General features: G+C 34.9%; 1 protein-coding gene across 1 annotated transcript in view; it reads left to right on the top strand.

Moving 5' to 3' along the window:
* The window catches only part of Eip78C (Ecdysone-induced protein 78C), a 91,074-nt gene extending 88,036 nt beyond the window's left edge, over positions 1–3,038 (top strand). Inside the window, exons 4-7 of the mRNA XM_089590755.1 lie at positions 874–1,382; positions 1,497–1,796; positions 1,897–2,280; positions 2,347–3,038. Coding sequence (XP_089446881.1) covers positions 874–1,382; positions 1,497–1,796; positions 1,897–2,274 — 1,187 coding nt within the window. The 3' untranslated portion in view covers positions 2,275–2,280; positions 2,347–3,038. The remainder of the gene's footprint in view (positions 1–873; positions 1,383–1,496; positions 1,797–1,896; positions 2,281–2,346) is intronic.
* The last annotated feature ends 10,193 nt before the right edge of the window (positions 3,039–13,231 follow it).

Below are 13,231 nucleotides of genomic sequence, written 5' to 3'. Positions count from 1 at the left end.
CTCGCGTGGATGAGACGAGTTGTCTTTTTACCCGACACTCGTGCTCCATCGGAAAAGGCCGTAGGCAACGCACGAGTTCCACTTAATTTACCCCCATCATCGTTGTTACAACAACCATTCAACTTTGAGCTTTGCCCCGTACCTTGAAGTATATATACTTTTACTCCTCGTACAGCTCGATGCTTCGAAGTTGCGCGCGTAATTAAACATGTCAAAAGAGTACATACACGTGTGCTTCCATACACCTCGGGGAGGAAATCTCTCGCTGTATTATTCAGCTTTGTCTTTCGAAGCTGTTTTCTTTCTCTTTCGCGCAGCCCTTGGATGGGATTTTTGCGATTTGCGGTCGACAATAAAGTTTTCGGGTCAGGAAGAAATTAATTATCCAGAAAGGAGTATTATTCCATACGAGCACTTTTGCTTCCTCGCCAATCGAGCGCATCGGAGAGCTTCTCTCGCTTTTGTTTTCTTTTCCTGCACAGTTTGCGCAAAAAAAAAAACAACCACCGATACAGCTGCCAGCTCTCGATTCCCCGGGGAAAAGCACAAGGCCGGATTATCTCCTTTTTTTCTTTATTTCCCTCCGAGCTTTTGCGCCAACGCGAGATTTCCCGAGCTCCGAGGCCCTACAGTTTCCCTTCCTTGCTCGCCGTCTTTTTTACTATAATAAAGGAACAAGAGTCTCTCGTTGTTTGCCCTTCCCTCCCCGAGCTCTAATTTGGCGAATCATTAACTTGCTCGTCTCCCGCTCTCCCTTCCAAAGCTGGGGTTGCGTCGGGCCTGCGCTACTTCGTTTCTCTCATCACAGCGAAGTGTATATTTATATTATGTGCGATTTTGCAAAAGGGCCAACGAGGTGTGTGAATTTTTCAGCGGTTCGATACGGCCGAGTGCCAAAGCGCTCCCGCGAACGGGGCCCTGACGACGCGACGCCCACGACCACGACGAGCGGCGGCCCGCCCACGCCGACCGGCACCACCAACGGCGTCGTGCCCCAGCTCGCCGTCGCCAACACCAACGGCAGCAGCAACAACAATAACAACAACAACAACAACAACAACGCCAATACCCCGAACAACAACAATAACAACAGTACCAACAACAACAACAACAACAATGTGAGCAACAACAACAACAACAGCATAAACGGCAACGGGAGTGGGTGCATAAACAGCCCGCAGAGCCAAAACAGCTGCCCGATGATGCAGGGGAGTCGGGTGGGGCAGGCTGCGACGGTGGTCGAGGCGGACCAGTCGGACGCTGACGTCAAACAGCTCGCCGTGTACGACGTGATACTCCAGGTGTCGCAGGCTCATCACGCCCACTGCGGCTTCACCGAGGAATCGACGCGGGGCATCGTGCGCAAACCCATGATCATACCGGTCGGTCATTTATTTGTTTATTTTTTTTTTTTTTTTGATTGCGTGAAAGTTAAAAAAAGGGGGAGGGGGAAAAAAAAACAAATAAAATTGTATATAAAATGAAAAAAAAAACAGCCCGCGAGTCCCGAGGACCCGGAAGCAGCCTCCTCGACCGCGGAGACGACCGAGGCGCACAAGATCTGGCTGTGGCAGCAGTTCGCCGCCCGGGTGACGCCCTCCGTCCAGAGGGTCGTCGAGTTCGCGAAGCGCGTACCCGGCTTCTGCGAACTGTCCCAGGACGACCAGCTCATACTCATCAAGGTCGGCTTCTTCGAGGTCTGGCTCAGCCACATCTCCAAGATGACCTCCGACGCGTCCATGACCTTCGAGGACGGCACCTACATAACCAGGCAGCAGCTCGACCTCATGTACGACGTAAGTATATAATATACTGCATACATTGTGTGATGCATATTACGTGATGATTACATGGGCTCTTGTGTATATATGTGTTTATTATATCCGTGTGCGACAGCCGGATTTCGTGTCGTCGATGCTGCAGTTCACGTCGGCGTTGAACAGCCATCAGTTGACGGACGCAGAGTTGGGGCTGTTCTCGGGGGCGGTGCTGCTGAACGAGCGCCCGGGCCTGAACGACGTCAAGGCGATCCAGAGGCTGCAGGACCGGCTGCTCGAGGCACTGCGCGTTCAAGCTGTGGCGGCGGGTAACGGGGGCCCGTGCAACAACGACCCGATAAACGGCCTCGCCTTGAGGATACCCGAGCTGAAGAGCCTCGGGGCCAGGCACGCGGACCTGCTCGACTGGTTCCGCAAGAACTGGACCAAGTTGAAGCTACCCCCGCTTTTCGCCGAGATCTTCGACATTCCCAAGTGCGAGGAGGACCTGCAGTGAACGGAGGTGGGTTGTCGCTCCATCACAATCACGCGCTTCCAACAAATCTCACACTTTTTGTCTTTTGCGCAGGCAAAAGGCGCTCGGTCATTGCCAGGATCACGTTTTCCAGTGCGTTGATAATCAGTTGCGATTATCGCAAACACAGAGGAGCACCGACAGCCAAGGGATCCCTCTCGGCTTTTCTCATCGTCGTCCTCTTCCGGGACGGGCTCGAGGTGACAAGTGAGCCACGCCAGCAAAGGCTTGGAATCTCGAAGGGATGCGACACGCGCGCGCGTACTTGTGTATTGTGTACTACGTGTACTGCATTGAGACGCTGAAGAAAAGCAAGCGCGACAAAGACAACGCTATGACACGGAATTTTTTTTTTTTTTCCTTCTTTCCTTTTTTTTATAACGACGTATGGAAAATGGGTATTGCGAAATCGTCAAGGAAAATCTTGGGCGCAACTCGTGCGTGGCTCATACAAGTACTTTTTTGAGATGGATGTTAGTTTGTGGAACCTACGAGGTTGTGGTTGGTGTGTTTTGGGACTCCTTTCTTTGCGAAATTAAGGTACGCTAAGGTGTGCTGTCACAACAGCAGAAAAAAATTGCACGGAATTGCAGCTTGGATCGATGCGTTTTTCTATTTGTCAAGTGAGACATACACACACGTACACCCACTAAATTTCATTCGCGCGTTTTTCTCGCGTGTTAAACAATCAATCACGTTATACACACCACACACACACACACACACTTCGGGAGAGAAACGATGCAGCGTCCGGTACAACATATATATGTATGTACATGCACAAAAAAAAAAAAACGCGCGTCCTGTTGTGCACTGTACGCGCTCCGTCTAATCTTGTTAACGCGTACGTGGGTACGCATAATACATATATAGATATAAATAGGATAAATAGATTTTATTGTGAATGTGCATGATTATGAGTAAAAAAAAAAATATTAAATTAAATTAAATATACAAAACAACTAAGAGGTCGTACTACGAGCATTTAAAAGTATAAAGAAGAAAAGAAAATTTTAAATAATAATATATTCATGATGCAAAACGTGACGCGCCGCGACTTTTTGGAGGAATTGACGAGAGAAAGAAAAAAAAATAAAAAAAAAAGATGGACAAAGTAAACGAGCCTGGCATCTCTTCCCCCTTTCACTTTAATAATATTATACATATAGGTGCATGCGCTGTGCGAGTCTCAATCTATGCGATTCTATTTTTATTACTCGACTTGTAGATTACATACATATACACATCAAATGAATATATGATTAAAAAAAAAAATTATATATATATATAGCGAGATAGAAAGAAAAAAGCCCGCATATAGGAAATTTATTATATATATTACAGCAGCAAGAGCAGCAGCAGTAATGTCTTTTTGATCACGTCGTCAAACCTTTTAGAATTACTATATTCATAATCAACTCTAGTATGGTAGACAAAACAATAAATTGATATAATATTCAGAAAGGTGAATCATGAAAGTCAAATGCATATCGAAGTCGCGAGAGTTTTATTGAGAATAAACGCCTACTAAATGTATTTATTAATTATTGCTGAGTACTTAAGCTCTAACTAGGGAATTGTAATTGTCATTCGTTCCGATTCGATCGATTAATCGAACGTACTTAAATTTACATATGAATACACATAAATACAGAATAGTTCATGCGAAATTTATATAAATATATATATATATACATATATATAGATGTATACATAGCAAAAAAGAAAGGAAAACGGAGCTCTAAGCGCGATGAAAAGAAAAAGTCGTTATTGAAATTGAAATTTTTATCTTTGAAACTAACACGTGCAATATTTTAATTAATTAGATGAATGCTGTTGGTGATTTAGTTGACTGTTCAATTAGATAAAATAAATTTATACCCAGAGACGCTTTCGATATGTCATTCAACGTAAAATATTCTAGTTTATCTCGATGCTTTTATGGAAAAAAAAGCAATTGTTTACAACGCAGACAGTAATTATCTAGTTCTCGTGTCGACTAATTCATTACAGCTCACACACCCCGCAATAATTATACTACACGCCGAGCGCGTTTTCATGTTAATTTAATTGGAATTTTTCATTAAAAAAGATCTGAGGGTTGATATTTGTTTTTGCAAACAACTGTGATAGGATTCATTTTTACGTTATCAGCATGTGAGCTTTTAAAAATAATTTGTCACAAACTTGACGGATATATTTACTAGCGCAGAAATAAATATTTGACATAATAACATCATCGAATAAGACGTTATTCTGTGTCAAGAAAAAATTTTTTTTAATAAAAAAATTTTTATTTAATAATAATATTCTATTTTCATGTTATGAAATGTTGAAAAATAGTTTCGTTAAAATTGAACGTTTAATTATGCTGCGGAATTATTTTTGTTTGAAAATTTTATTCAATATAAATGTGAATCAGTATGATCTGTTTGAAAAATATTTATAGCACTGTATTGAATTATAGCTATTTAAGCTTACACTTTGCGGTTGAAAAAAATTTTTCAAGTTTAAGCGCTCACATCAAGTTGTGAATAAACATATCATACGGAACTTATATATCATTAATTAAAAAAATATCACAGTCTAATATATCATACATAAACATAGAAATATATATACATACATATAATATATAAATAATTTTAAAAAAATCTAACAACATGTGTATAATAAATGAAGCTCGGCTCTGTCGCGATCACAACGTGAATTTTGACGCAGAAATAATCTATTTGAAAAATCTATTTTTCATGAGACCTTTTTTTCATTTTATTTGATCAACCGCTATACTATCAGTAAAATATGAAGTGGTACAAATCCCAAAAAGCATAATTTTATAATCGTAATTACTAGAGAAATTAAGTTACTGATCGCCACAGATTCACGCGATATTTTATCAACAAAACAAATTTTTAATAAAAATATTTAAAAAAAGAAAGAAATGTAACTACTGAAAAGATTATGAGAATCAAGGGTGCAAACAGTAAATTTTTCTAAAGCTAACGGAATTATATGAATGAAAAAGATAACTTTGCAAGAAAAATTATTAAATGTATAATGTAATTAATAATATGTACACTGATTACACGATCGTGCAGTTTATTCGGAATTTTCTAGTCTCAAAAAATTTCTTCACCGACTCAACGCCAAAACATGAAAAAACGTGTCGGAGAATAATATATGTATATTCTGTCTTTTTTTTTTGTCGTGTTTGTCAATAAATTTTTTTTTCTCATTTCAATTGTATAGACTTTATAATGCACGCGTTGTTGGAGATAACGTAATCACAAAAAAACTCGAATAACGGCCAAATAAACTCGACTAAACTATACTGAAATGATCATAGTAACGATCTAAAAAATTAATTAGGACTATTGTAGCCATTAGTCTCCTTGGGTAAGTGTAAAGTGTGAAACAACCCCTTTAAATTTCTTGTTCAAAAAAGCTTCATAATCTTTAGCTACTTGCATTGAAACTTTTTTCAAATGCTCTAGTGAACGTTATTTTGTTAAAGATAAAAAATAGGAAAAATCGAAAAAAAAAAATTAAATAAAAAATTTTTTTGATTAAAAGAAAACGAGAAAAAAAAATTGTTAACCATTTGTAGTAACGATGATTGGATTAAATTTATCGCGTATGCGTTTCAAACGAATCGATGTAAAAATTGTACCATAAGAGTATACATTAATTTTTCTCACCTGCTTCGTATGACTCACAAGATTAGCCCTTAAAATTTTTTCACGGCACACTCCTCACTTGTATAATAGTGTATTTACAAATTGAATCGCGCGTTAAAAGTTTTCCAGTGCGTCTCAATCGCGTTATGGTGCTACATTTTCTATATTTATCGTTACTTAACTATTATCATGTGATCGTTGTGATAATATCGAGCTCGATCCTTTTTCTGATGATGGTATCACTTTTTGTCGCACGTGGAATTGACGTCGAAGCATTTGTGATCTGTAATTTATGTATGTGCATCATTGTTAAGTTTCTACGAAACAAAAATGTTTCTCGAGGATCACGATTCTTGTACATGTTTGTATTCAGCATAATTTTGTATTATCATACGGTTCCAGTGGAGGTAAGGTATAGTTTTGCATTTACTTTTGTTGTGATTAAGATTTTTAAGAATACATATCTTGAACTACTTGGCACAGTATATATACATTGATTGTTTCTCGTCAATCGGTTGATATCGGCTGAATTTCATGACATCGTCTGACTTGTTTTTTATTTGAATTTAACGTTATTTATCGGTTACGAGAATTTTTTAATTAACATTTCAGATTATTTTGTACAATCAGTACATATATTGTTGTTGGAATCAATGATTAGTGTAAAAATAAAAAAAATACGTACGATTCGAATAATGAAAATTAAAATTTTCAATACTTTATTTACTAGTTAAATTTTCAATTGGCGAAATTTCGATTAGCAGCTCGAAGAGCTTTTATTAGCGCATTGAGTTTAGAGAAAAACAAAAGTAGGGGAAATAAAGTTTATCTCATAGCACGCAGTACTCTTGCAAAAAGTCAACTGTATTTTGTCACATGAGAAATACATATTAATTTAAAAAGAAACTAAAATAAATGCAATAACTTATAACAATAGGGGGAAAGACAAAGGCCACCATTCGTTTGGTTACATGATACATGTATAAATTTTTAGACAAGTTTCATGAATGCCTTTGACTACTTATATCACTCTCTGGGAGTACAGAAATTTTTATTACATACATTTCCACTCGTAGCACGATATTGATACAAGCATGGGGAAATAAATCAACAATGAGGCAGGCTGCGACGTGAGTGTTATGCAGACGAAAATGAAATCAAGATTCCATTTATTACTTTATTTTAAATGAATATAAAAAAAAAACTAAAAAAAAAAAAAACAGCGACCCAAAAAGAGAGAGTTAGAGAGAAAGAGAGGATTGGCAAAAAGTTTCGTGCGGTTGTCATCACGGGAATCGTTTTTTTTTTTTTTTTTTTTTTTTTTATACATAAACAAGCTATGTAATCTTTCATAGATAATAATTGATTAAATATGTATATGTACGATAAAGATATATATACACATCAATAATCCTTAAAATAAATAAAAACGACTGCTCTACACTGCTAAAGTACAAATGTTTCGTTTGATTTTTTTTTTGTGTTTAACTGAGAAAGAAAACAGAGAGTAAGAACATAAACGAAAGAATGTAGCAGAAAAATCGAATGTGTGTTATAGATGTATCATAAAAGTTTATGGAAAGTGTTCAAGATTTTTATTTCGTAGGTATGGTTAACTTTTTAATCTAGTTTTAAATAACGTAGGAAGTGTATGTCACCTGACATTCACGTATCACATGCATTTTCCTTATTTGTATGTTTCGTTGTAAAATCAAATTTTTTTTTCTCAGTTTTTCTTTGTAAAATACATTACGTGATGGTTACTGAAATGGTTTTTTAACACATTTTGCAGATAATCAGAAAACATGTGTTTTACTTAGCCTCTAAAGATAAATGATCGTTTCTTCGCTATACAATAGCCATGATTCTTGTATTTTTTTATCCTAATCTTTATTTTATACAATCTATCATATTGTGCCTCGCTATAATTTTACCTACTTTTTTACACCATGTACAACACGTTAAGTTTTTGAAATCTAGCCTTTATACTTGTATTGTTCTTTTTTTTTTCTTTATTATGCAGCATAAGTAAAAATTACCTAAAGATTCACTAATTTCAGCTTCACTACCTACATCTGACTTATTGCCGTGTAAATTAGATTTTATCTTTGCTCACTGTTTTCATTTCTTAAGAGTAATTTTTTTTTAGTAGTTTTTTTCTGCAGATTTTCATAACTCACTCGACTTTTAAAACATTCATTTTCTTTTGTATACTCTTGAGACTATGCATTTTTATTTATTTTGGCACATAATAGTGAGATTTTAACATATCAAAATAGTAAACTGTAAGCATTAATAAATAATTTCTCTGTAATAAGAAGACGCTATATATTTTCTAATCTTTTCAAAACTTAATACTGTTTTTTCTATGCAAATCGATGGCAAAACCTTGAATGTAACGAAATCATGTAAAAATATATTCGGGCACTAGCAGCATAATAAGTATTACTTTCTAAAAACTAATTCTATTTCTATTTTTTTTAAATCTAGTAAGATATGAAAACAAGTTATAAATCACTTGAATTGACACATGTCCAAGAACTCTATCAATGGTGAAGATAAATACTGAAATATAAATATAAAATGAACACACGTTCGCGTCAACTGAAGTGTCGCTTCTGAGGTCTCTGCACAAAAGTGTCCTGCTAAAGTATTAGGTTACATTAATTATACTCTCATCGCCCGTGTATATAATAGACTCCACCTAAAAATAGAGGTCCATACGCTAAAAAGTAATACAGATTTGGGGTTACAGTTGTCCCGTCTATCCCAGACATAACGAATATGTAAATTATATGTATTTTATGTAATTTATGTAATTACTACAAATGCACGATACTATTACATAGATTTTTTCAAACTCGTTTTTTCGTCGACTAGTTTGAGCACAAACTGGTATAAGTATAACATGCATAAAAAAAAGAGCGACACAAAAGCGTCGAGATGTAAAGTAACTGTGAAAGAAATGGAGAAAGAGAACTAGCTATTGTAATAAATTTTATTATTCCTAATATAACGTAACGTCACGTATACACATTACAACACAAATAAACATTATTAGGAGATCGACAGAATACTCTTGAAATATTAATATTAGACATATTTTCACGTGCCCTCAATGTGCATACAAAGGCTGGCGGCTTGAAAAATATTTCATTGTACCGATTTGATAATAGCTTTCTTTTTTTTTCTTTTTTTTATAGCCCGCTTCATTTTTCTTATCTTATTTCATTAGTTAAGCTGTACAGAAGAAAAAAAAAAGAAAAAAAAGAAGTAAAGAAAGAAATTCGTGCCAATTATTATGCATAACACACTACTTGACTAGTGAAACGAAAAAGTAATAAATAATAATTTTAGGGGGAATCTGTAAGAGAGAGACAAAAGACCGAAGGCGATCAATGTAGCCAAAAAAGCAATTCGATTGTATTATTGTCTGTGTGTGTGTGTGTGCGCGCGCGAAAGTTAAGTATGTTCAAATTAATGTTTTCTTTAAAGAATAAAATTAAATGAATAAAATTACCGTCGACCCCACGGGGATGGATAAAGATTAGTTTCTATTAAGTCGAAGTTGCGTTAAAGTTTACGTGTACACTATAACAACAGAATTCTAATATATATATTTTTTAAGTGAACGTTTGCGAAATTTTTATGGCTTGTTGAAAAAAAAAAAAAAAATAAATAAATAAAAAAAAAAATGTAAATATGTATTTACAAATACGAATTCCGAAAGTCGAATTGTTTATTTTATTAAATTTTATTGTAAAACTTACAGGTTGCGTGTCGTAAATTTCCAGATTCCATATTTATACATTATAAATAAATCAACACAATAAAATCATTTCGCCATGGAAATTGAGAAATTACATGCTTCAAAACCGAGAACAGCGGCATATAAATAAGCAAGATAAATTTAAAAAAAAATGGTATTACACAATGTTCGCCTCAGTGAGGTTCTCGTGTAGCACGGCAATAAACTTGTGAAGCGCGCAGGATTCCTTCTGTGTTCCAATCTGTGTTTGATTATCGGGACCGCGTACTCTTAGCCAATGTTTTTTTTTTTTTTGTTTTTTTTTTCTCGATAAATAAGAAAATAAATATATAGAAAGGCTCTGAATTGAGATGTTTTCTTGAATTGCTGGAAAAAAATATTTCACGCTTCAGCTTGAGAAATGTAGAAAATGTGCTAAACAAGGAAATGAGTAAAACAAAACTTGTCCAATATGATTATTCACAAATGTCTGCCAATATAATTTCTTCGTAGTCCTGTGTTTCAAGATTTACTGCAAAACTTATACTTTTTCATTTTCAATTGGTTTATCATAACAAAACCTTAAGATTTGTAATTTCAAGCGACGATGATTTTTTATAAGCAACTCGAATCGTTTCACCGCATATTCTTGGGACACGAATATTGTTATCTTTACATGCTCTCGAAAAAATGTTCTATCTCTCTATACCATTGAAAATTAACATTTACTTTCGTATATCTGCCTGCTCTGCTTGTAATTTTTATTTTCGAGTATCTACGTACACAAACGAGAAGAATGACAATCATAAAAATTAGGGAAGTGGACATTACGCGTACATAATTAACGATTAAGAAGAACATATTTTCAAAACGCATGTAAACGGTTGAAAAAAAAAAAAAAAAAACTAAGAGATAAAAATAAAAATAGACAAGACTCTAAAAACAAAGGAGGACGCTATTACTCTGTCGTTTGTAGAACTCGTATGTAAAAAAATAACTACATAATAGAAGATGCAATCAACCTCTAACTTAACTTGTGTATGATAAAAAAAAGAAAAAAAAAAAAAAAAAAAAACCGCATTTTGCATGACGATGTCTCGCTGAAAGCAAAACTAGTGATTTTACGTGTAGTTAAGCGCTGTTAGTTAAGACAGGAACAAACTAAAAAAGGAAAGTTTGAGAGCTGATTTCAATGTTGAGAAAAGTAATCGAGTGTCAATAATACGAAGGGTGCGCCCGAATTCTCGTCGACCGGAAGATGAGTGGCAAGAGAGATTATTACGTAAGAAAAAACAAAAACAAAACTTTTACATAACTATACCTTATTTTTTCCTTTTCTATATAATATACGTAGACCTTGTAAGCGATAGTTAATTCGTGGTTTTACAACATTAAGAGCGATTAAATGTAATTACAGCATTATTTGTTGTTATTGATTTATATACGTCGATTTATATAGATATGTAAACTATGGGATGTATTATGATAACGATGATGACGAAGTCGACAACGACGGCGACGATGACTACGCGATAATAAATTATTACTTATAATAATTATCGCTTAGAGATTACGATGACGAGGATGATAATGAACGAATAACAACAACAACAAAAAAAAGAAATCCGTATTTTTTACCATTAAGTTTTAAACGCTATACTTTTTAAATAGTTATATAACATATATATATACGTATAAAGACATTGCATTTTGAATAATTCCCTTTTTGCACCACTTTACCCTCTTCATCGCTCCTCTCATGTACACCCTCATGTTTGTCCGACTCTACTTTCGTTTTCCTTCGACTGTCTCGAAGCTCATCCTTCCATTTCTCCTTTTCTCTCTCAACATCCCTCTATCGCTCCCTTGAACAGACTAATAGTGTATATCGTCCCTTACGAAAAATGGTGTACTTTTTCATATAAAAGGCATTGCCGAAAATAAATATGGGGTTGGAAGACTTTAAATCCAATGTGTTTTCTTTGTTTTTCTTTGCAGTCTCCATTTTTACCTTTATCCTTGACTACCTATATAAGTACGCAAGAGCTTACGATTCGAGCTGTGAGTAAGTAAGTCATTAGAGGATGACCAAAGTGAAAACAAGAAAAATATGGTTTTTGAACAATTTTTATTATAAAATATATTAGAACTTAATTAAGTACAAATTCTACATACGATGGATTATTCGTAACAATTTACCTGATATAGTATGGAAGTAGATCCACAACAATCGCACTCAACTTCTTAAAAACTATTTATACAATAACAGGGTGTTTGATGCGCCGTAACACGTTTATTCCGTAGAAAAACGGAAAAGAAAAACAAACTCAGAGAAAAACATTTTAATGAAACATTCTCCTCCTTTTTGTCTCTATTGTACAGGTCTTGAAATATTCACGCTCTTATGTTTTTTATGTACATCACAACCAAGAAAAGGTGATTTCAAGTCAAACGGGTGAATTCAAACATCTTAAAATACCTTAAAATGCAATTGTCGACTACTTGCTCGTCGACGCAACGATCTATTTTTAAAAATCAAAGTTCATTTGAAAAGTCTTGCAAATCTTCAAAGTACGTACATTCGTCAGAGTTTTATAAATGTTCATTCAGTACAGAAAATAATTCGCGCAGACTCCAAACTTTGGTCCTTTTTTGTCCAAAGTCAAAGTTGAAGGTCTGCACAAACCCTTTTTTAAGCTATTCCAATGAAAAGACGTACTCTTTCATTCGAAGCGAACGATCTTTCGTTGTCAACATTATCACCAAAGTGCTACCTCGGGAGCTGACACACAAGATACGTCACCCTGCAATTATCAGCCTTTGTTACTTTTTTGTAAGAATCTTTTGTTATTTTCATTTGATTGAAATGGCCCCCGAACATCAGTCTTACAGGTTTTTTAAAAATTTTTATTAATAAGTATAAATTGAACAATCGTCCTTGTTAATGATAAAAGTAATAATAATAGTATATAATGTACCTCGAGTCATTCAAAAATAACAATTATAAAGAATATACTCAAGGCCTCGCACCCACGGTCTTTAATTTACAGTCTCGCAAAACTAAAAAATATACAATAGATACGTACATTAAACTTGAAAAAAAAAAAAAATACTTTCATTATTCGTATCGGAGTTGCATTGGATTGCGTTCGCGTAGTGACGTTAAAGTATTGATCTCTCGCCAGTACGTCTGGAAATCGTGTAATTTATAAGGATGCTGTTTTATCTACATAGTTTACTACCTGTGGAAAGCACACGCGTATACTAATGTGAATTCGGAAAAAAGTGAAAGAAACATTTAAAAAATGAATAGGAACCAGCCTATGTGTATGTGTCAGTTGACAAAAGTGTCGTTTAGATTTTCAAAAATAACTTAGCAGCAGTATGGTGACAGCATACAATTACACGTAGAAAGAATAACGCAATGCTGAACCGTTTTTTTTTTTTCCTGTCAACTTGTACATTAAAAAACTATCAACCGTAAATTTAAACAATCTACTGCCTAAATATTTTC

Source organism: Copidosoma floridanum, unplaced genomic scaffold (genome assembly GCF_036245765.1).
Source record: "Copidosoma floridanum isolate Cflo_tuat_1 unplaced genomic scaffold, Cflo_Japanese_pri ptg000001l, whole genome shotgun sequence".
Taxonomy (NCBI): Eukaryota; Metazoa; Arthropoda; class Insecta; order Hymenoptera; family Encyrtidae; genus Copidosoma; species Copidosoma floridanum.
This window is presented reverse-complemented; position numbering and strand designations above follow the sequence as displayed.